Below are 21,576 nucleotides of genomic sequence, written 5' to 3'. Positions count from 1 at the left end.
TTCCTTAAACAAAACTAAAAAAAAAAAAAAAAAAAGGTGAAGATGATAAAAATTTACATTTGTGAATATGAAATTTTCCAAATATAATAATTAGATTGATTGCCAGTCTTTGGTCTGCATTAGTATTCTTACCATGAAAGCCAAAAATAACATGCTCTTACCTCAGGGAACATTTAGCATCAATATAACAATTTATAAAGTTATTAGTTCTCAGTTCTTCACAACAAAGGACCAATTTAGGGTTATTTAATCAAACACCGGTGGGGGCGCTGCGGAGATTCTGGTTGTGTGGGAAAAGAAGAAGAAGAAGTAAACGGCGCTCTATAACTGCGCAGTCTCTCTACTGGTAGTTATTCCATTCGGTTGGTTTCGGTTAGGATAAGATTAGTTTTTTTTCCCCCTTCTGCTGATTGTGTTTCAGTGTATTTCCGGATACATGAGGCCACCGAACACGTCTCTGTTTGTCCGGAACATCTCTGATGAGTCCAGGTGAGTTTTCAGGAGCTGATTCAGGTCCGGGCTAGCGGCAGTTAGCTGCACGTTAGCTTAGCAGCTAAAGATAGCCGCGTGCTCGCTGACTAAAAATAAACTAGAGCGGACGTGCCTACAAAAGCAGCTTTGTTTTCAGATTTTACCTGCTGTTACATTGTGACTTATTGTATTTAAAATCACCCCTGTGTTATTTTAACTAGTTTTAATTTGGAATGGAGCTAACAAGCTAACATGAGCTGATGAACAATGGTTTGAATGTTTCTGAACTTAGAATCTGTTGTAACTGTATTTAAACGACTCGATAAAAATGGCAGCACTTCCGGTACTGCACCAGAAATGAGTGAGGGACCGAAATATTATACTTAACTCAGGGTAATATATAATTTTATTTTTTTTTTTATCTGAAGTGAAAGTAAAAAAGTTGTAATTCAAGAAATGACTTAAGTGGGAGTAAAACGGTGTTTGGTAAAAACTGATCATAACACCTGAATTAATATTTTAAAATAATGTCGCCATGCAACCAGTTATACATTTATGTGCAAATTATTTTAAAGGCTAAAAATATCAAAACTGTTCAAATAATTACAAATGAACACATTTTAAGCAGAAAAAGCACTTTCCAATCATTTATTTATATAAAACTTGTACTTTACTGCAAGCAGTAGTTTTATATTTTAAATTAGGGTAATGTTAAGTGATAATATATTGTATTTTCTAAACCAGCAGTTTGAGCCAATAGTAAATAGAAACAGGTCTCACTTTAACCTAAAATGTAGATGAATTTCTGGTTTAATTATTATTCTATATTCAGTGGACTCTATTATAATAATAATAATAATAATAATAATAATCCAGTCAAAGGTACGATGTATAAACTACTTCTAAAAGTTTTTTAAAAAAATATATACTCATGTAAATGTAACTAGTTAAAACCCACCTCTGGTTTAAACTAGTAAATTGAACATTATGCCTGAAAATGGCATTTTTTAATTCTGTGATCTGTATTTCTATTACCTGGATTTTGAAATTAAACTCACTAAAACTGTATAAACTACAGTTTAGTGTTGCAGCTGGTGGCAGATTTTGTGTGGAAACTCCATCAGTTACTATTTTCTTAAAAAAATAATAAATGTGGCAACTACCTTTGAAATGTTTTGGTAAGAAAAATATTAGTACTGTAATTAAAACTACATGTTGATTAGCAGTAGTCACTCATGAATAATTCAATTTAAAATAAAAATCAAACGTTCCGTAACCTGGTCTACTCAGTATTCAACTTGAATCAATCAACTTGATCATAACACCTGAGTATTAATTCAGGTGTTTTGATCAGTATTCAACTTGAAATGTCTTTATTTTTTAAATTTTGCCTCAAGAATGTCAGGTTTCACTGATTTGATGTGGTTTTGGTGAGCAGGGTTTGGATTGGATGGACGGAGCAGCTTTCAGGTCTAAAATGAACACTAGGGGGAGCTAGTGATTGCATCAGGAGTAGGCAGAGTCATCAGTCTGTCCATGAACTAGTGGTGGCGATGATGTTTTATGTTCTTTTAATGAGACGTGAAATGATACGGCAGCCTCATGTGATGAAGAATTCACAGTATTTTATTGTTTTGTAGCTATATACCATCCCTCCAGTTTTTCATGAAAACATAATTTTTCAGTTATGAAAACACAAAATCAAAAGATCCCTGCATTTTTTTTATCACGTTGAAGCATAATAGTCGGTTTATTTTATTGCTAAATTTCTGCATAAATGATCAAACACACATTGAAGTGATTCTAACTCCCGCCTGCAGGGGGCGGCATTTCTTCCACTACTCTGGTGCCTCAGCCCAGCTTATCGTCCGTGATCCATGTGAATCCTCATGCGACCATTTTTTATTCTATATGTAGATTTTAGACGAGGTTCAATCAGGGAAAAAAATATTATTTTAAAATAGCAACACGAAATCAGAGATTTTAAAAACGGACACAAACGGAAGTTGAAATCCTGGAGGGACGGAGTAGCTTTTGTTTTGCTGAAGGACGTTGGAGCCGGATGTGTCTGAAAGCCGCAGCAGACGATATGGACCGTAAAAAACTATTCACAGCAGTTATAGTCACACAAGTCGCAATAAATTAATGATGAATTAAAACGAGCTCAATAGTTTCCATTTGCATGATTTATTGTTTTTCTCTCTCTACCAGAAACTGGATGATCAAAGTTTCCAGTTTGGTGTTTTGGTCTCAACTAAACCTTTTTCTGAAGAAGTTTTGTTTACATAAACTTCATAATTCATTTTATTTGTTTGTTTTTTTTAGCTCCTGTGTTAAATGTTCATTAGAACATAAAGTTTATTGATCTTTGAAAAGGTGAACTATCAGTGTTGACCATTATCATTACACTAAATGGTCTAAAAATTATGATCGATTAATTTCTGTTTCATCATCCAGCAGAATTTGTTGACAGGCGTAAAACAGATGCTGTTCTTGGAAAACATTAGTCTCTTTGGGACAGCAGTGATGTAAACTGTGATTTGTGTGAGAAAATGCATGTAATCATATTTTCAAACTTATTGACACGCTTTTATTGGTTAAACAGTAGAATAAAATATTAATAATTCCATCAATACGGCAGCTTCAGGGGTTTTTAACATCATTAACGGGAGTTTGATGGTGTTTCAAGGTCCTTGAAAAGCTGATCACCTCCATCCAAACCAAAGTCTGACCTCAAACAGCAGAGTGTGCTTTTCTGTTACTTTAAATGTTGAAACGTTTGTTTTAACTTGTGTTAGACGCTTCCTAACCGTTAATTTGCAGAGAAGTGAATGTGTTGACCTGTCCAGGTAGTTTAGCGCTGAAGTGAGCAGCTGCTCTGTAGATGATGCTGCAGCAGAATGAGCCATCAGCTGAGTCACGCTTGTATTTGCGGTGTTCAGGCCTGAGGATTTGCGGCGTGAGTTTGGCCGCTATGGGCCGATAGTAGATGTCTACATCCCACTTGACTTCTATACACGACAGCCAAGAGGATTTGCATACATTCAATATCCTTTCCCAACGCTAACCGCTCACTTCTCTCTGCACAGAAACATCTGCTCTCTGGAGTATTTCTGATTTTATTTCTGCTAAATATTCTGACTGAATATCTAACATTGATATTTTTCTGTTATTGCTTCAGAAAATGTAAAAGCATCCGGTTGTGGAAGCAGCCACAGAGTTACAAAGACCCGTGTAGAGTAGCTGTAAAGACACAGAGCCCAGAGGGAGGGAAAAGGTTGAACAGAAAGTAAAGCATGAAGAGGAAAAGGGAACCAAGACAAAGCTTGGAAATGGCGGGAAAAGAAAAGAGGTTTAAGAGGAAAGAGCAAGCAGGAAATCCAAGTCTCTCTGGGAGTCGATTAAAGAGTGTAAAGATCAAGATCAAAGTCAAGCATGGCCAAAGGTAACAAGTCCGAATTATTTTGTATCCTCCCAAAAAAAAAAAAAAAAAAAAAAAAACAAATCCGTAAATCTGACACCAAAAATCAGCTGTTAGATGCTTTTTAATTTTGGTCTAAACAATCTGCTGAAAATGTTTTATTTTTTATATTGTCCTGATCCTGAAACGCTTGCTTCATCTTTTATCTCTACAAAACAAACAAACCCAACCAATCAAGTGTTTGTTTTCTCACTTTGCCTCTTCCTTTTATCTGTGTCATCGTTTTTGACCTGGTCAGTTAAAGTTCATGTTCTGTGCTGCCTTCATATCCTGACTCTAACGTTCCCAAACCAACCAGGGGATCTGGAAATGTTCCCGTTTGTTTTTCAATCCAAAACGACAAACTGAAACCTTAACCGCTCAGCATATTTGAGGATGTGAGAGACGCTGAAGATGCTCTGCACAGCCTGGACAGGAAGTGGGTCTGCGGCCGCCAGATCGAGATCCAGTTCGCCCAGGGAGACCGCAAGAGTGAGAGTCCGCCTTTCCTTTCTGTCCCGCTTTTAGGGAACCGCTTTTTATTTGTTGCGCTTCCTGGTTTTCCTCTCCAGCTCCCAACCAGATGAAGTCGAAGGAGCGCCGTTCCCCGGGACGATCTTCTCGCTACGACGACTACGACCGGGACGGCTGGCGCAGGAGATCCCGCAGCCGCAGCTACGAGAGATACCGATCCCGCAGCCCGTCGTACGACCGGCGCCGCCGGCGGTCCGAGAGTCCCAGAGAGTGAGTCGAGTTCCGCGGCAGGACGACTGCAGCGCTGGAGCCATTAATCACAATAATCAGTAATCAATTAAACACCAACTGAAGCATGAAAGCATTCAGAGCAGCAAAGAAGCCAAAACTGCACAAAAATAAACATTTTACGTTTCAGATCATCTGGAATTAAAGGCCCAGGAATCTTAACGAATTTAAACTTTGAATCAAGTCATAAATCTCATCATTTTGGTCATTTGTTCGTAAATCTGTTCTACCAGAAACGTTCTGTAAAAAAACATCCGATTAAGTACATTTAACTACTAATTATTAACCAGTTAATCAATAATCGCCTGTTCAGATCTACGTTTTACTGACGTTAGTTTTTTAGCTTCAGATGAATCATCTGCCACAAAAAAATAACAAAAACGTTTAAAGGCCGCCGTCTTCCACAGGTCCATTTACATAGTTGTTTATTTAAAATTAATATTTCCCCTTAAACTGTGTCTCTTCCCTCCTTCAGGGAAGAAATCCTGAATATTCCGGGGTGAAAGAGTGACGTTGTTTTGTTTTTAAGATCTCGTGGACGGATGTACGGAAGAGGAAGAAGCAGGAGCCGCGAAGACGACAGGTTAGATTCTGTCGGTTTTATGAAAACCCGTTACGCCGCCGTGGAATTTGAGATTCATATTAACCATCAAAATTTGAGTTTCAAAAGTCAAAAAATTTGTAATTTTGAAAGTCAAAATTTATTTGAAAATTTTGACTTTCAAATAATTTAACATTTTTTAATTTAAAAATTTAGATGTTTAAAAAGGAATAAATTTCCACCAAAAATACAGATATTGAGATTAGTCTGTTTTTGATAAAACGTCTGAGCTCAAAAAATCAAAAATTTGAGAAACGTTTCTGTGAAATATTCCAGAAAAAAGTAGACTTGGTAGAAAGTCTGAAATTTTTAGATTAATCTCAAATTTCCAAACTTTAGAAACAAAAATTTAAAAAAAAATTCTTTTTTGTTTTAAATATTTCAGATTAATTTTTTTTCTCGCAAGTTCTCGACTTCTTAAGTTCAGAAATTATTCTGGAAACAAGTTTCAAATATATATACATTTATATATACACAGTCATTTTTTCTTTTTATCAAATTTGACTTTTCAAGCTCAGAATTGTCCACGTTCCTGAAAATTTGAGGTCAACTTCAAAATTTTAGAGTTTTTGTGGGTAGAATTAAAAAATAGATCAACAATAATAAACCAGGGCAGGTTTCCCACCATTATTGGATGTTTATCTGCAGATGATATTTATTTGGACCGGCTGGCTGCTCTCTCTGCCTGCAGGTACCGGCAGCGGCCCCGTAAGGAGTCCAGACGGAGGTCCCGGTCCCGCTCCGGGTCTCCGCGGGAGGCCATGAACCCGGCGGCCGCCTCCCACTACACAGAGGAGCCGCCGCCGCCRCGCCACGCCCCGTCCCACTCCAAGTCCCGCTCCATGTCCCGCTCCCGTTCCCGCTCCCGCTCCTGGGCCGGCCGGAAGTCCGGCGGCCGCTGACGGGCCGATCTCCTTTCATATGAATGTGATGCCGTTTGTAGGAAGCTCCATGTTTTTCCAGGCCGCTGATCCTTTTGGTTTTATAAAAATATTTCTGTCTTTTTGTTTTGTTTTCTCCCAGTTGAATACAAAACACTGGTTGGTGCGTTTTGAGGTAAACCTGCCGCGGTTCAAATGTTTCTACTCGGTTTCTGATTTTTCTGCAGCAGCTTTTATTTGCTAAACTAAAACATTCAGTATTGCTGCTAAACCCAGCAGGTGTTTTAATCCTGTTCGTCATGCAGCTGACGCTCAGTCATCAGTTTAATGTGAGATTCGACGGCGCAGCAGGGCCATCGCAGGTAGGAAACGACAAAAGTACATTTACAATAAAACATCTCAGATTTGTTTAAAAAAAAACAATGTTTTTGCCCTTTTTGTTGGAAATGTACCTGTTTTTTCCATTTTTGATTTCCGAAGGCCCTGCTGCTCTGTGGCGAGACGCTCAAAGTGTTAAACATTTTTATTTTTATGCTGTTTTCTTCTAGTTTGTGTTCTGAGTCGTGCCTCGTTTGCTCCAGTGTCCCTGCATGTCTTTTTCTCCCCGTCTGCGTCTTTATTAGGAAGAAACTTTTATTTTCAGTAATAAATCGACGACATTCAATACCAGAGCTCCTGTGTTTGGCCTCAGTGTGTGAAATCCTCCCCTCGGAGGARAACCGCGTGTCTGGAACAAAATAATCGATTTCCTGTTAATGGAGCAGCAGCCGGAGGAGGAATGAAATTAAAAACACAGCAGAGAGGCGGCCATGTGTGAAATCGGACGCGTCTCATTGATCCGCTGCTTGACGAATGAACGTGCAGGTACTGCGTCACTTCCCGTCGCCTCGGCGGGAACCAATGAAATCCTGACATTTCTTTACGTCCCGCCTGCAGCTGGACTGGCGCGTCTCAGTGARGCAGAAATATTTTGATCAGAAAAGTGGAGATTGGACCAATTAGAAATGATTTAAACAATCACGGAATAACCGACTTGACCCGACAAAGAAAACTGTTGCTTAAGAATCTCCACAAGTTGGAATATGATGAAAAAGTTGCATTTTGTTTCTCATTTCTAAAAATAAAACTCKTATAGATCCATGACATCTTTTTTTTATTGATCAATTTGATAATGGCTACAAAGGCCACGCTAAGAAAATAAAAATTAAAATCACTACAATAATTAATATTACAAGAATTAAGTCAGAGTAATACGAAAAAAGTCATATTACGGTAAAGTATTAATAATACGAGATATTACTTTTCTCGTTATTTTCTTGCTAAATAAATTCTTAATACAAATTGGATTTTCCTTGTGAAATAAAGGTTAAATAAAAATGCTATTTTATTTTTTTTCTTTGTGGCCCAAATACTTCGTCGTATATACGGTAGYTTACAGACAACCTCCGCCCCCAACATAAAGAAAATTTATTATTGTGAAAAGGTTAATTATAAAGTTAAGTGGAAGAAAAAAGTGTGCATGGTAGGGAAAAGTTGGCAGGAAGTTTCTGAGCTCTTCATGCTTCTTTCTGCTGACGGATTTATGGAGATGGTGCTTTTATTTCCTAGCAGGACTTGGTACCGACTCRCCACTAACGGTACCAGAACCGGGTCCAATAACTTTGGTATTCCTGCTTGATTTTTAATCTGTGGGACATAAAACATATTTATTGCTGCATAATGGCCAGATGTGTTTTTAATAAGCGCTTGGGTGTTTTTTGTTTGTTTGTTTGATTTTAAGACYCAAATTACAAAACAAATGTGAATTTTGCATAATGGGCTCAATTTAATCCATGTTAGAGTCTGGATTATAATCCAGGTCGGAGGTTCTGTCRGGTCCTGGTTTTTCCACCCATTCGCCTCATCTCAGACGAATCAACCCGGTTCGGGGTCTTCTGGGTTCAGCCAGCAAATGGCGGAGCTGGCTGCACATTTTCACCTCTGGTGACCGGCAGGCGGTCGGTTCATACAGCTGCGAGGGAAATGGCAGCAGAACCGGGCCGCGGTATCGATCGTTTGGGTCCTGAACAACCAGAGCCGGCAGGGATCGATCCGTTTTAGTCCGGTTCTGAACCAGCACCGACCCACAGCAGCAGCGGGATAATTCTATTTTATRTCGAGGTGAGTTTCAGGTGAGAGTTGACACTTTTGAAAAGATTTGAATGCATTTTTTCATATTTGAAAATTGAAGTGTGCTGGAAATGTTTAAGTTATAGAGACGCTTTTCTGGTGATATTTTCTATCTGCTTTTATATTAAACTATTTACTCTGTAGGCCGATTCTTATTAGATCTTCGCATATCTTTGACTTGATGTTCTACGTTTGTTTAAAGYTCTATGTTTTTGTCACAATACTAATAAAATCAGAGCAACGCCACAGTATTGATTGTTTTGGTCTTTCCATTAATWAAAGTTCAGATAACCAGAGCTGACAGGAATCCGTTTCAATTATCGTTTTATCAATGCGTTGTTCATGAATGCATTCAAATTATTAAGTTCATATAAGTAATATTTTTTTTTAAGTTGTACTGTAATGTGAGATCATTTTTAAATATCCCCTCTGTCCTGGGAACATATTGTGATTTCCCAGGATTTTTTATTATTAATATTACTTTTTAGAAGGAATATTTTGTGAAGTTATCGGTGGTAATTTACATGTAGAAACACTGTCGTATCGAAAATACCTTGTTGAAAACGGAAGTACATTCTCCAACTGCTGGAAGCGAACGGCTCTGGGTGGCATTTGTAAAGTTACTCTTTATAAATGCAAAAGTCTGACATTTTTAGATTAATCTCAGAAATGTTCAACTTTAGAAACAAAATAAAGCAGCCCTTGCTACTTGAAAGCAATAATTTCGACTATTTAGTCTGTCACAAGAAATAAAACCTTCATGTTTTCACAATGTTATTTATTCATTAATAAATGTCAGTTTCAAGCTAAATGTCTAATTAGCATGCTAAAATTAGAGCTAAATATTTAGTTTTAATCTGAGTATTGGCTCTGACCTAAATGTACAGCTAATATGCAAATTCACTTGCCAATAACCGAAAGTGGACTACCAAAATAAAAGGTGGGTCTGGCATTGCTAATTTCAAACTCATCGTTGTTTACTACAGCKTTTATTTTGATAGTCAACTTCCAGTTATTAGAAAGTGAATTTGAATATTAGCTCCATATTTAGCTATGAACCGAAAGGTTTGAGAAGGCCCTTGCTACTTGAAATGTATAACAGAACTAATTATTTAGCACACTGGTTAGTTTTAAGATAAGTAGTTTCAAATTACACAGAAACTAAGTGGTTAGTTTGAAGCTAAATGTTTAGTTAGAATCTGACATTTATAAATGAGTGAATAACATGGTGACATTGTGACTGTGAAACATTTTTCTCTTTCGACAGACTAAACAACTCAAATTATTTCTGTTAATTTCTGGCAAAAATGTTCGCATCAGTAAATATAATGCTGTTAGTTGACAGTAATCATCTTCATTTTCACAAGAGAGCAATGTCACGTTTGGTGCCGTGTTATCCAACCAAACGTCCTTTTTCATATGATGGCTGAGCATGTTGGCTGTATCCATTAGTTACAACCCATCGATCCTCTCTTGGTCCACCAATAGAAGACTAATCTTTGAGTATTTATTGACCTGCCACCAATCAGCTCACAGTGATGCAACATCTTTCGAGTACAGGTAAAGGAACCGACTGATAGCTTCACAGAGCCTTACTTCAAACTGTACTTCACTCCACAGAGGTCCATGTGTATTTGAGGCAGACATCCGCCATGTCTGCTACTTTGTACTATCCAATTGGATTGTGGGAAATTAAGTTATGTGTCATAAGAAATGTGGGCAATTGGCATGCTAGGCTATGAATTCCCAACTCTATGTGGACAGCAGAGTCCGCTCGACTCAGAGTACACACAGTACGTATGTGAGTTTTAAGAGGCAGGAGCTGAGCAATGTACAACTGTTCATCTCCGAGTCCACAAAAGGCATCATTCAATTTGTGCCTCTTAGTGGAGTTCATATTGACTGGTCCACATTGTGATATTTTAAACTTGTCCATATGAGCAATTGATGTACGCTCACAGTCTGCATCTTTTCAAGTCTTATGTGTTAACAGTTCTAAATGCGTGTTTCTCTTTCAATTCCAGCCCTGCTAATGTAAAACAATGGGAGACTGGAACTTCCTTGGTGGGATCTTGGAGGAGGTCCATATCCACTCCACCATGGTAGGCAAGATCTGGCTTACTATCCTATTCATCTTCCGGATGCTGGTGCTGGGTGTGGCTGCTGAGGATGTGTGGAACGACGAACAGTCCGACTTCATCTGCAACACGGAGCAGCCTGGCTGCCGTAACGTCTGCTACGATCAGGCCTTCCCCATCTCCCTGATCCGGTTCTGGGTGCTCCAGGTGATCTTCGTGTCCTCGCCCTCCCTGGTGTACATGGGCCATGCCATTTACCAGCTGCGTGCTCTGGAGAAGGAGCGACACTGCAAGAAGGTGGCTCTGCGCCGGGAGCTGGAGGCTGTGGATGCAGAGATGGTGGAGGTGAAGAGGAGGATTGAGAAGGAGATGAGGCAGCTGGAGCAGGGGAAGCTGAACAAAGCCCCCCTGAGGGGTTCGCTGCTGTGCACCTATGTAGCTCACATTGTCACTCGCTCAGTGGTGGAGGTCAGCTTCATGACAGGTCAGTACATCCTCTACGGACACCGCCTGAACACGCTGTATAAGTGTGAGAGGGAGCCGTGCCCCAATGTGGTGGACTGCTTCGTCTCCAGACCCACGGAGAAAACCGTCTTCATGATGTTCATGCAAGCTATTGCTTGCATCTCACTGTTCCTCAGCCTACTGGAGATCATGCATCTGGGCTTTAAGAAAATCAAGAAGGGCATCTTGAACTACTATCCTCACCTCAAGGACGACCTGGATGACTACTACGTTAGCAAGTCCAAAAAGAACTCTGTTGTGCATCAGGTGTGCGTTGGAACTTCAGTGGGTCGCAAGAGTACGATTCCCACTGCTCCCAGTGGATATACATTACTGCTGGAGAAGCAGGGCAATGGACCCAACTACCCCCTCCTCAGTGCTTCCTCTGCCTTCGTCCCAATTCAAGGGGATCCCGGTGCAAAGCCAGAGAGCCACAAGGACGTCAAGGAGGGAGTGCCAAGCCCCACGGAGCAGAACAGCAACTCCAACAACACCAGCAGTGAGACACGCTCGCCTCCTATGGACAAACAAGACGAACCAGAGGATCTCTCCTCACCCCACCATGACGACCTGGAGTGTGGGAGCTCAGAGTACCCCACCCTGCCTGTGGCAGACACCTCCTCCTCCACCACGTTGTCGGGCATAGCAAGGAAGACACGGCGGCTCAGTCCACCATGGAACTGCTCGACGGTGGTGGAGGGGAACTGTTCGGACAGCGGAGATTCCTACCATGGAAACAGCAGCATGAAGCTCCGCAGCAGCTGCGCCGGCCCCAGAGCCAGGATTGTCTCCAAGTCGGACTCGAAGAGGCCGAGCAGGTCCCAGAGCCCAGACTCTGTGGGGGAACTGAGCTCAGTGTCTCGACACAGCCGGGAGAGTAACAGTCCTGTCACTTCTTCACCGAACCGAAGAGTGTCGGCGGCGAGCAGCGGGAGCAGCAGACGAGCCCCGACTGACTTGCAAATTTAAATTGGACTTAATTTAAATGTGCTAAAAGTCCTGATCCAGTCCTTTCTTTATATTTTTCTTCCAGAAGTCCCTAAAATCTTTAAAGTGTTCTTGTTTAATTGTTCTCCAGGATTGTGTTTGGACTTTGGCTGCTTGTTCTGTCAGTTTCAGAGGAATGTCTTTTTGTTTGTTGAGGTTACTTCTCTCTGAATAATCCACCCCTAGATTTCTGAATGCAACAGCAGTCTTGATCAACAGTTCTTCAGGATTTCTGAAGGTCTTCTAGAGTTTTTCTGTGGAGGTTGATTTGATTTCTGACCACCATCAGAGGAATATTTTTAAAGCCTGCAATTCTGACCTATAAACAAGACTCTTAAACACAAGGGTTGTTTGGGCTTAGACTTGTTTTTTGAGGATGTTGCTCCAATTTGTCAGCTTAGTCTAAAGAAATCACTCAAATATCAAGGTTTAAAAGACAGAAGACAAGATTTTAGTACCAACTAGGTAATTCCCAATAGCTCTTGATGAAAGCATTGGCATACTGTCAATGATCAACTGAAGGATGATGCTTTCCTCAGTCAGGTCTTTACCAGATTAGTCCTCTTGTTTGTTTCCTACCTTGGTTTGGTTCATTTGTGTCGATGTGAACACAGCAAACAAGACTTTTAAGTTAAGTAAACAAACTACATATGTGAAAACACCCTGAGCCTAAAAAATGTCTGGGTACCAGAACGGGATTGAAACTAAGGGATCCAAAACCCAAAGGAGATCCCTGGAAGACCTTCAGGAAACCACAGTGGATGATTAACTAAGAAGTTTTTCAAGATTAAAGTAAAGTCTTGACTGAAGGTTTCAACAAACACAACTAGTCCTCAACCACTTTAAAATCGATCGCTGCACATCACTGACAGTTTACCGTTTTGATGGCAGAGGAAAGTTCAGACCACAACCACAGAACTTTCTTTTTGTACCATTTCCAGGTCAGTTTCAGGCCAACAGATCGACTTCAGCTGAACACAGACTGACGGACCACAGGGGAATGGAAAACCAACTCATTGATCTGTGATGTTTCAGGCACCATCATTCAAACAGACACTTTCAGTTCAGCGGTCTGGTCTGAATTTATCCAAACTTGGTTCAAACACTCAGAAATAAAAAACAGAAAAGATGTCTGTTTTTCTCTGGACAAGTTTTCTGTTGCTTTCTTGCAGTCGATGTGAAGCAGACCGTCTTGTTACAGGGTCTTAGCGCCGTCAGTCACCCTATGTTTGATATTGCTCATAACTCTCTCCTTCTCCCCCCTTTGCTCTCTGTTACACTGCAGTTAGCAAAGCATACTGCAAATGTTAAGGCTAGTTAGCATAGCCACTGATGACATGGGATAAATGGTTTTCCTGTAACGCTAAGTTTCCCAGGGTGTCATTTATTCTAGGACCGCCTCTGGTTCCAACACTAAGATCTTGTCTGATTTTTTTTTTTTTTAATAAATATTATTTTTCTACTTAATGCTCAGAGAAACAGCTGTTATCTAAAATAATCTAGTTTTATGTAAAAAGTTGAGACGATGCAAACATGGCAGAAAATAGTTTTATTCGGGAGTAGCAGCTGGTTCTTAYTTAACAAAAATCAACAGTCTGTCTTCACTGTAATAACGAATAATCAAATACATTCTATACAAAGAAAAGACAACTTTAATGTTCTTTTTATACCACGCCCTCCGGCTGCTGTGGAGCTCCCTCTTCAGGCGACGGCTCATACTGCAGCAACTGCAGGACGAGGAGAAACGGGAGGTTATGACGCTTTCAGCTCTGGACACACAAACAGAAACAYCGACAGCCGAGCGCCTCACCTTGTTCCTCAGCTCTTTGTTCTCCTCCATCAGCAGATTGAACTTCTGCTGTAGATCGGCCAGCTCTGCGTGCAGAACCTCGGTGTCCGTCGGATCTGCACACACCACCCCCCCCAGGTGGACCTTTATGTAGCTGAGGTGCTGGTTAAGGTCCAGTTACAAATCGCAGCAGGCTGAGGAGGTTTAGATTTACGACTCTAAAAAGAAAACATCTGAACTCAATTCAAACTGCAGAATAGATCAGAAATGCCTTTTATTGACCCTGTAGTGCAAAAAGTTGAAACAGTTCTGCATAAATAAGGTTTGTGGTAGGGAATGGTTTCAACAGCAAATCATCAGAGACGGTAAAGATAATGTTTTATTATCTGTGTGCTGCTGTGTAAATGAAAAACAAACTTGAGCAAAAAGACATTTGAGCTCATAAAGTTTGCAGCTTTCTGACCTGAGAGTGTAAAAGATTCRATTTGTCTGAACTTGTCTGAYATTAGTTAAATTCTCTAGAAATATAAGCCACGTTAAAAACTAAGAGTTCAAGAGTCACAAGAAGATTTTGTTTTTCCTATTATCATGTTGCAATAAATCAATCCATCGCATGATAAGTGAAAATGTGCTCAATAATTTCATTTACATTAATTTTGTTGTTTTTCTTTTTCTACCAAAAACTGGATGACAAAAGTCTTCAGTCTGGTGATTTGGTCTCAACTTACCATTTTTTAAACTTCATAATTTATTTTATTTGTTGTTTTGTTTGTTTACTTTAGATATTTAAAATGCTTTGAAGTTCCAGAGTTAAATGTTCATTTAGAGTTTATTGATCTTTGAGAATTACGCCATTACCATTAYATTACTAGAAAATCGTCTCAAAGCAACAATATTTTTGTTAATTAAATGCAACTGGAATCAGACGAATCAGACGAGGCTGGGCGATATTTCTTTTTTTAAAAAAAATCAAAAATTTATTTCATATTAAATTCAATTTCCAATTTTAATCAATTTATTTTTCCTAGAATTAAATTACAACTGTAAGAATATATATTCAAAAACTTTATTTCAACCCTCCCACTCTGGGAGCTGACCTGAATTTAACTAAATACAAGCTGCAAAACAAGATGGCTGCCCTGGGAGAGCTGACGTCACTCTGAACTACATAAACCCAAGGAGTGTATGATTTTCCAGAAATTAAATATTCATCAATAGAAATTTTATTCAATCAGTAAAACTGATTTACTTTTATGAATGGTGAGCAGTGATTTAATGTAAAATAACTTTATTTGTTGGATATTTTTATGTATTTGGTTGAAATTAATTCCAGATATTTTCAGACATTTGTCTTTTTATACAAACTGACTTTGATTAAACTTCTGTCTATTGCAGCCAAGCCACTGAATACGTACTTCACMGAACTACAAACACTTTGGTTGAACTTTCTTTTATGTTTTTAAGTAGGTTTTTTTTTTTTATCTTAAAAGAAAAATGTTATTTCAGTCTTTTGCTCMTCACTGCATGCTGTGATAATAAACCAAAGAGATATTAGCAGAATAATCCAGTTAAACTTGGTATACAGGAGACACACTGCCTCTCCTGTCTTACAGATATGCTGAATTTATTTAGATAAATTACTTTTCAACAGGCAAATAAGAGGGTAGACCTTTAAATACTATTTTAAATCAGGATCTTTACAGGAAATTAAGCTAAAATATTCCTCAGTACAGTTAAAACAACCTGAACATCAGAGTGACAGCGCCCCCTATTGGGTTATAGAGAGATTAGAATTGCTGGGTAGATGTCTGGTACATGGCTGCACAGTGGTGCAGTTGGTAGAGCTGTTGCCTTGCAGCAAGAAGGTTCTGGGTTTGATTCCCGGTCCCGGTCTTTCTGCATGGAGTCTCCATGTTCTCCCTGTGCATGGTGGGATTTCTCCGGGTACTCCGGTTTCCTCCCACAGTCCAAAAACATGACTGTCAGGTTAATTGGCCTCTCCAAATTGCCCCTAGGTGTGAGTGTGTGTGTGCATGGTTGTTTGTCCTGTGTGTCTCTGTGTTGCCCTAAGGTGTCAACCTTAGCTGGAGAGGCAGCAGCACCTCCTGACCCCACTGAGGGACAAGGGTGCATCGTGTCCCAAATTAAACACAATTTGTGTGAGAACAGAAAAAAAATGTCTTTAAATTACAGAATTTAAGATCCAATCAAACAAATCTGTTACTAAATACAGTCAAAATGTTTTGAAGATTTACAGTGAACATAAAAACAACAACCCCAAACTTTCTGGGCAGGAAATCMTATTTTCCTTAAAGTTTGATTAGAAATAAACRTCACGGTTCAGGCAGGAGCAAGACCAAGTCTCAGTCGAGATATTAGAATATAAATACARCATTTAAACAATATGTTATTTAATTTMAAAAAGGATACTCAAGTGCATTGTCTGGTTTGTCAGGTTCTTCATAAAGAGCCACAAGCACTGCAAGATAGAAACTGATAAATCAACACAGTACTGAAACCKTCATGTAATAACATTTAAATACGGCTGAAAGTTTGTGCAATTACACAAATGTGGTGTTTAATAAACTGTAAMGCTTTGTTTTAYTTTGTTAAAGGTTCACGTTATATTTTGTTAACTGTGTAAATGAATTCATAGCACAGATTTGTTTKAAATATTGAATTTAGAACAAAGATTCATTTTCAAYCATTTATGCCCAAACGGATTCATATCAACACAGGYAAGGCTGTGGGAGARAAATGTTAAAACAAAATGCTATTATTTTTAACGTTACAAATCACAACATCTGTGTTCTTGCAGCAACTTTCGCGCATGACTGAAGCAGTTAAACTARCAAGTGACTGAACTTCCTGTCCACTCACCGCTGGTTAAAGAGTCCAGAACTCCTGATTTCTCCAGGTATCTTCGAAACTGTTCTCGCTTCGTTTCTGGGGCCTAAAGCAAAGAATCAAAAAATCTGTTGTAATTCAACGTTAAAATACCCGGAAACCTCGGTTACAGAGGCTCCAGAGGCTTTAAAGTTGACATAAAAGCTGAATATAAAGCAGGAGAGGTCTCATGGTGCGTTCACGGCCAAGCTACACACGATGCTAACCAGTTAGCTAATGCTACATTAGCATAAAAATGAAAACATACAGCAAACGTAACAATGTAAAAAAATATATATATATATACATATACGTATTAGCGATAAAACAGAGCAACACTCCCGGGATTTACTCACCCTGAAGCTAGCCATGAATGCTGCTAAAACTGTTTGGTTWAAGGTGGCAAATATGAGACAGTTCCAAACTGAGCCTCAACCGTTAGCCTGTGGTGCTTACCCTTCCGCCTACAAACAAGTGGTCTGTTGCCATAGCAACACCAGAAAACAAAAACATTTTTCGAAAATAAATAAATAGAAAATATAAATAAAATTAAAACTGGAAGAGAAAAGTGGCTAAGAGCTGTCAGGGTTACTGAAATTACGGAAGCATTTTTAAGTAATTTATTCATAAAAGACAGTGTAGGGTAATTACATTTATAATACTATAACGCTTTCTAGGTCTAACTACAGAACATGATATACTATTAAAAACAGAATAAAAAATATATTCAGTATATTTATAATAATTGTGTTTTAGATTGGTGTATTTAAAAAAAAACAATAATATTAGAATATTTTCAGAAATATTGGGGTATTAAAAAATCATGTAAGCCGAATATTTTCTTGTTATATTTCGCTTGCTATAGACTTTCAAGTGTTGAAATACACTTTAAAAAGTTAACTAAAACGCAGCAAAAACTTTAAATTGTGACGATTGTAAAGAGAGTTTAAGAATCATTTGAAGACGTTTTTTTTTTTTTTTAATATATGACAAAATACTACATTATTAAAACTACAAAAAACCGCTTTTGTAATTTAATTTATTTAAAGTGTTTATTCACATCTGTAGAACCACCGCTAGCTGTTAAACAGATGAGCACAAGGAGCCAATCACAAGCGTCAACGTCATAATCCTTCGTACAGATTGATAAATCATTCCTACCGCACTCACTTCCGGGTCTCAAACAAGGCGTAGCGCTTCTCGATGGTTTGTAGATCTGTTTTCCCCGAATCGTTGTTCCTCATGTGACTTTGTTGAAAAACAAGCAGCTTTGTTCAGCTTTTGTCTTGCCGGGAGAAACTTTATATTTATTCGCTTGATTAAAATTAAGAAGGTAAGATTTAAGTTTGTAAATACAGTTACAGGTTGTTACTTCCTGATACAGTTACAGTGAAGTTGTATACTGCGGTTACCTGTACTCTTCTCAGATCAGGTTTCGGTTTTTAGTGTCTCTGACAGCGATGATAACTGACGCCCTTCATGTCTAATTTTTAGTTTAGTTTTCTGTAAATGCATTACTTTAATATGTATATTAAAGTTATCTATTTTAGGCCAACATTTCCCAGTATTCTGTGAGTTTTTTTGATTTAAGGAACAGAAGCTTAAAGTTAACGTGTTAACATTAGTTTTGCATTTCACTAACACATAAACACTGAGGATAAAACTCACAGTTGGGTGATACGGTATAGTTTAGGCTTTTTTATGCTGTGATTTTACAAAATACATAGTTTTTTATTTAAAATAAATCTAGTTTGTGCATGTTTAGGTTGACGACATGACCAAACTCACACTAATCCTGTTATTCGGTTGGCATGAAATAGTAAATATTAAAGAAATGAACTTTAATATTTTAACCAGGTTTCTCTGAAGCATTCAGGTTTTGTATTTTGTTGCTGCCAAAGTTGTTCTTATGATGTCACCAGAAGTAATAAGGTTATTTTAGGTAAGTTAGATTTTTTCATGATGAAATAGCAAAATAGAAAAATAAAGCTAAAAACTGACAATTAAATGTTGTTTTTTAGGTGACCTGAAGTGAGTCGGTTGATTTTTACAGACGGGTCTGAAGTGAACCTTTAATCCTGGTATATTTAAAAACATCATGTCGGGTTTCTCTGGGCCCTTTACAGCGTCACGAGTTTAAAATACAGACCAGATAACCAAATGTTTCCAAGTCAGAGCTTTATTTTGCTATGTCCTCCCAGTTTCCTCTTATTTTTGCTAATTTGTCCTTTTCGCATGAAGTTCATCTGAATGTCAAAGACAGAATGATTCGGTTCAGAAACTCATTGATTGCTCCTGGCAGGAATCCTCGTGATGCATTGGTCTCATACTTGCYGGGACTTGCTTTAGTCATGTGAAAAATKATAAATATATGTTTTATCTCCGCTTACAGAGGCAKAGATAATCATAAACATCTGATAGTGAATTAAGTAAACTACACAAAARGTTTCTTTAGATTAAAATATAAATTGCTGCAGTTTGATGTCTCTGATTCCAAGAAGTTGGACCTTTTTCTAATCTTTCAAAGCCGTCTTGGTCAGCAGTTTTTCAAGGTTTTTGGATGTATTTTTCAAAATGTTTTTTCAGTAAATTATGAAGAGCTCATCCTGAAGAATCTGTTACGTTCTTCCACAATTTGTCCAAATGTTTTCCAGCAAACCAACTTTCTTTTCCTTCAGCAGTGGAGACTTGCGCAGTGAGCATTCGTAGAGTCCACAGTTGAGTTAAGCACATGTTGTTTTTCATAAATAAAAATTCTCGCAGGTAATTCCGGGTCTTTCTGAAGCTCTTTGTGAGGATTTCTTAACTTCTCTGCTTCTTCTGTAAATCCTTCCTGCTTCTTAATAAACAACAGTGAGGAACCTGTTTTACACTTGAGGTTTAATTTGAACCATTTTACAAACTCATAAACACCCAATCATTTTCCCCTGATGTGTAAAAACAGCAAAAAAGAGGATGTACTTTCTTTCTTTACCATGACTTTATCTACTTCCTGTTTCGCTCCAAGACATTTCAATAGTTCCTAATTACAGCAAAGTTCAATTAGGAACTTCCTCAAAGTCGCGGCGCTTTGTAACAGCAAAGCTAAACTAAATGTCAGGCTGTTGTCAAGGCGGTTCTGACCCAGAATGTTTGTTTAATTTGCAGTAGATTTTGCATAAAAGCTGAAAAATGTGCAGAAAACAGCTTGTTTTTGTTGATGTTGCAGTTGCACATAATGAGGCTTTAAAAGTGAAACAGGCCCACAGCATCACCCAACCTCCACCGTGCTCATCATTGACTCACCTGGAGTTTTTGTTGTTGGAAAGTTTAGTCTGATTCAGGTGAAATCCCTGGAGAGTTGAGCAAACTTCACATGTTTGTGACAGAAGAGTACCAGTGGTAAGTGTCTTACATAACAACTGATGGTTGCTATGGAGACTTGGTGGCCAGGCCTCTCACAATAAACAATTAGTCGAATAATAAATCAAGATCAGCTGGTCATATATATCTAAAAGGGCAGTTTTGTTTACAGACTTCATAATCCATTTTATTTATATTTTTGGTTGTGCGTGTCTTTTATTTCTGTTTTATTTACTGTTTTTGTTGTTTATTTTATTAAAAATACATTCGTGTAAAGGACAGGTGTAAAACTCCAGTCCTCCGGTGTCCTGCAGCTTTTAGATGTGCCTCTGCTGAACCACCAGAATAGAATAATTTGGTCATTATCAGGACTCTGGAGAGCTGAACTACACAGAGGAGGTAATGAAGCCGTTTCATTCCAGCGTTTTGTACCTGTGGCACATCTAAAACCTGCAGGACAGCAGAGGACTGGAGTTTGACACCCGTGGTGTAAAGTGTTCCTTATAATATGAAAGTTTATGAGTCTTTGAAAAGACAAACTTGCATTATTATGTCGTTAATATATTATTTAGAATGGTCTCAAAATAACTAATTTTTTGGACAGTTTGTTGTTGTCACAGGCCTGTTGGTGGCTCTCATATTTTGATGCAGTGATGTTTGGAGATGTTTTTGTGTGTGATGGAAGATGCTCTTTGCTCCTCGTTCTGCCAGTAGCTACTATTTTTTTTATTCCCCCCCCCACTGAATAAAATTAAAAGTTGTATTTCTCTGCATTTTTCAGTGATGTTGTGCTACTGGATTAAAGTTAGGTTTGTCTTAAAAGCTTTTTACATATCAATGGTTGATGCATCTGTCTTCATGACCGAGAAAATGTCCGCAGATCTTTATATTTTCTGATGAAAATGCAGGTTTTGAAAGCAGCAGTCTGCTGTTAAACTGTGAGCTGAGCTTCACTGGATGCCACTTGTTGTCTATCAGAACGAGTTCAGATTACTGAAACAGGAAGTGGTACTGTGAATCATCAAACTGCCCCAACATTTCTGCAGAGTTTCAACAATAATCCCGATCAGCTGAAACTCCGTCACGCGTTCATCTCGCTTCCTCTCTGCTTTGTTGACGTTTTAATGACTCGTTTCCAGCTCAGCATGGCTCAGTGACAGCGACCCACCGACCGAACCAGTCCGGCCCAGACGCCTGCCATGCCGCTGCCCAATGGCCACTCCATCAACACCGACGAGAGCGGAGACACCGAGGTTCTCCTGGGGAAGGACGCCGGTCAGTTGGTCGCATCTTCATTTTAATGTTAGTGTTAAAGCAAACAGCAGCTTTTTTCTCCAAAAGAGAAGCTGAAGATGGAGCTTATTATTATTATTATTATTATTATTATTATTATTATTATTATTATTATTATTATAACATCTTCCTTTTTATTTTTTCTTACTGGAAATTTGCTCAGATAAAACAACAACGATAATAGAATATATATACAAATAAATGACTGAATAATAAAAAAACTCACAAGAAATGTATAGATAGTATAAACATAAGTATTATTTCTTATTATTTAATAATAACACATTATTAAATAACAATATTTCATAATAAATGTTATATTTATTATTTTATTAATATAATAAAATAATAAA

The 21,576-nt window shown here is 38.4% G+C and overlaps 4 protein-coding genes across 9 annotated transcripts in view; 3 read left to right on the top strand and 1 right to left on the bottom strand.

Moving 5' to 3' along the window:
• Positions 1-298: 298 nt before the first annotated feature.
• Positions 299-6,846, top strand: srsf10b (serine and arginine rich splicing factor 10b). 3 transcript variants are annotated; one of them, XM_008422902.2, is made up of 6 exons: positions 299-489; positions 3,653-3,916; positions 4,317-4,423; positions 4,504-4,675; positions 5,223-5,276; positions 5,986-6,846. In XM_008422902.2, the coding sequence occupies exons 2-6, from the start codon at positions 3,768-3,770 to the stop codon at positions 6,194-6,196; spliced, it is 693 nt and encodes a 230-aa protein (XP_008421124.1). In that variant the 5' UTR covers positions 299-489; positions 3,653-3,767; the 3' UTR covers positions 6,197-6,846. The 3 variants fall into 3 exon arrangements, with proteins under 3 accessions (XP_008421124.1, XP_008421123.1, XP_008421125.1); XM_008422901.2 differs by lacking the exon at positions 3,653-3,916 and adding an exon at positions 3,414-3,518 and having other exon boundaries at positions 4,320-4,423; XM_008422903.2 differs by lacking the exons at positions 3,653-3,916; positions 5,223-5,276 and adding an exon at positions 3,414-3,518 and having other exon boundaries at positions 4,320-4,423.
• Positions 6,847-6,948: 102 nt separating this feature from the next.
• gja9b (gap junction protein alpha 9b) lies at positions 6,949-13,348 on the top strand. Its single transcript, XM_008422899.2, has 2 exons — positions 6,949-8,346; positions 10,369-13,348. The coding sequence occupies exon 2, from the start codon at positions 10,387-10,389 to the stop codon at positions 11,893-11,895; it is 1,509 nt and encodes a 502-aa protein (XP_008421121.1). The 5' UTR covers positions 6,949-8,346; positions 10,369-10,386; the 3' UTR covers positions 11,896-13,348.
• Positions 13,349-13,447: 99 nt separating this feature from the next.
• Positions 13,448-17,064, bottom strand: mycbp (MYC binding protein). The gene is made up of 5 exons (XM_008422897.2): positions 16,945-17,064; positions 16,583-16,655; positions 16,133-16,181; positions 13,724-13,856; positions 13,448-13,640 (listed from the first exon to the last, which is right to left on the bottom strand). Exons 1-5 carry the CDS (start codon positions 16,957-16,959, stop codon positions 13,578-13,580), a joined length of 333 nt encoding a protein of 110 aa, XP_008421119.1. The 5' UTR covers positions 16,960-17,064; the 3' UTR covers positions 13,448-13,577.
• Positions 17,065-17,766: 702 nt separating this feature from the next.
• LOC103472996 (sialin) overlaps positions 17,767-21,576 on the top strand; it is a 13,412-nt gene continuing 9,602 nt past the window's right edge. For 3 of the 4 annotated variants that reach the window (XR_001777039.1, XM_008422893.2, XM_008422896.2), the window contains exons 1-2: positions 17,767-17,921; positions 21,070-21,205. Coding sequence is in view for 2 of the 4 variants with exons in the window: in XM_008422893.2 (XP_008421115.1) it covers positions 21,130-21,205 (76 nt within the window). In the remaining 2 variants the exon portion in view is untranslated. Of the gene's footprint in view, positions 17,922-21,069; positions 21,233-21,576 lie in introns of those variants that run through there. The other variant, XM_008422895.1, reaches the window with a different exon arrangement.

This window comes from Poecilia reticulata, linkage group LG11 (assembly GCF_000633615.1).
Source record: "Poecilia reticulata strain Guanapo linkage group LG11, Guppy_female_1.0+MT, whole genome shotgun sequence".
NCBI classification, from domain to species: domain Eukaryota; kingdom Metazoa; phylum Chordata; class Actinopteri; order Cyprinodontiformes; family Poeciliidae; genus Poecilia; species Poecilia reticulata.
This window is presented reverse-complemented; position numbering and strand designations above follow the sequence as displayed.

What these genes read in the sequence shown, in the direction of transcription:
- gja9b (XM_008422899.2), top strand. Translation starts at nt 10,387, where the DNA reads ATGGGAGACTGGAACTTCCTTGGTGGGATCTTGGAGGAGGTCCATATC.
- mycbp (XM_008422897.2), bottom strand. An exon ending in TCTGGACTCTTTAACCAGCG is followed by an intron (nt 16,182 to 16,582) that starts GTGAGTGGACAG and finishes TCTATCTTGCAG; the next exon opens with TGCTTGTGGCTCTTTATGAA. An exon ending in ACAAAGAGCTGAGGAACAAG is followed by an intron (nt 13,641 to 13,723) that starts GTGAGGCGCTCG and finishes CTCGTCCTGCAG; the next exon opens with TTGCTGCAGTATGAGCCGTC.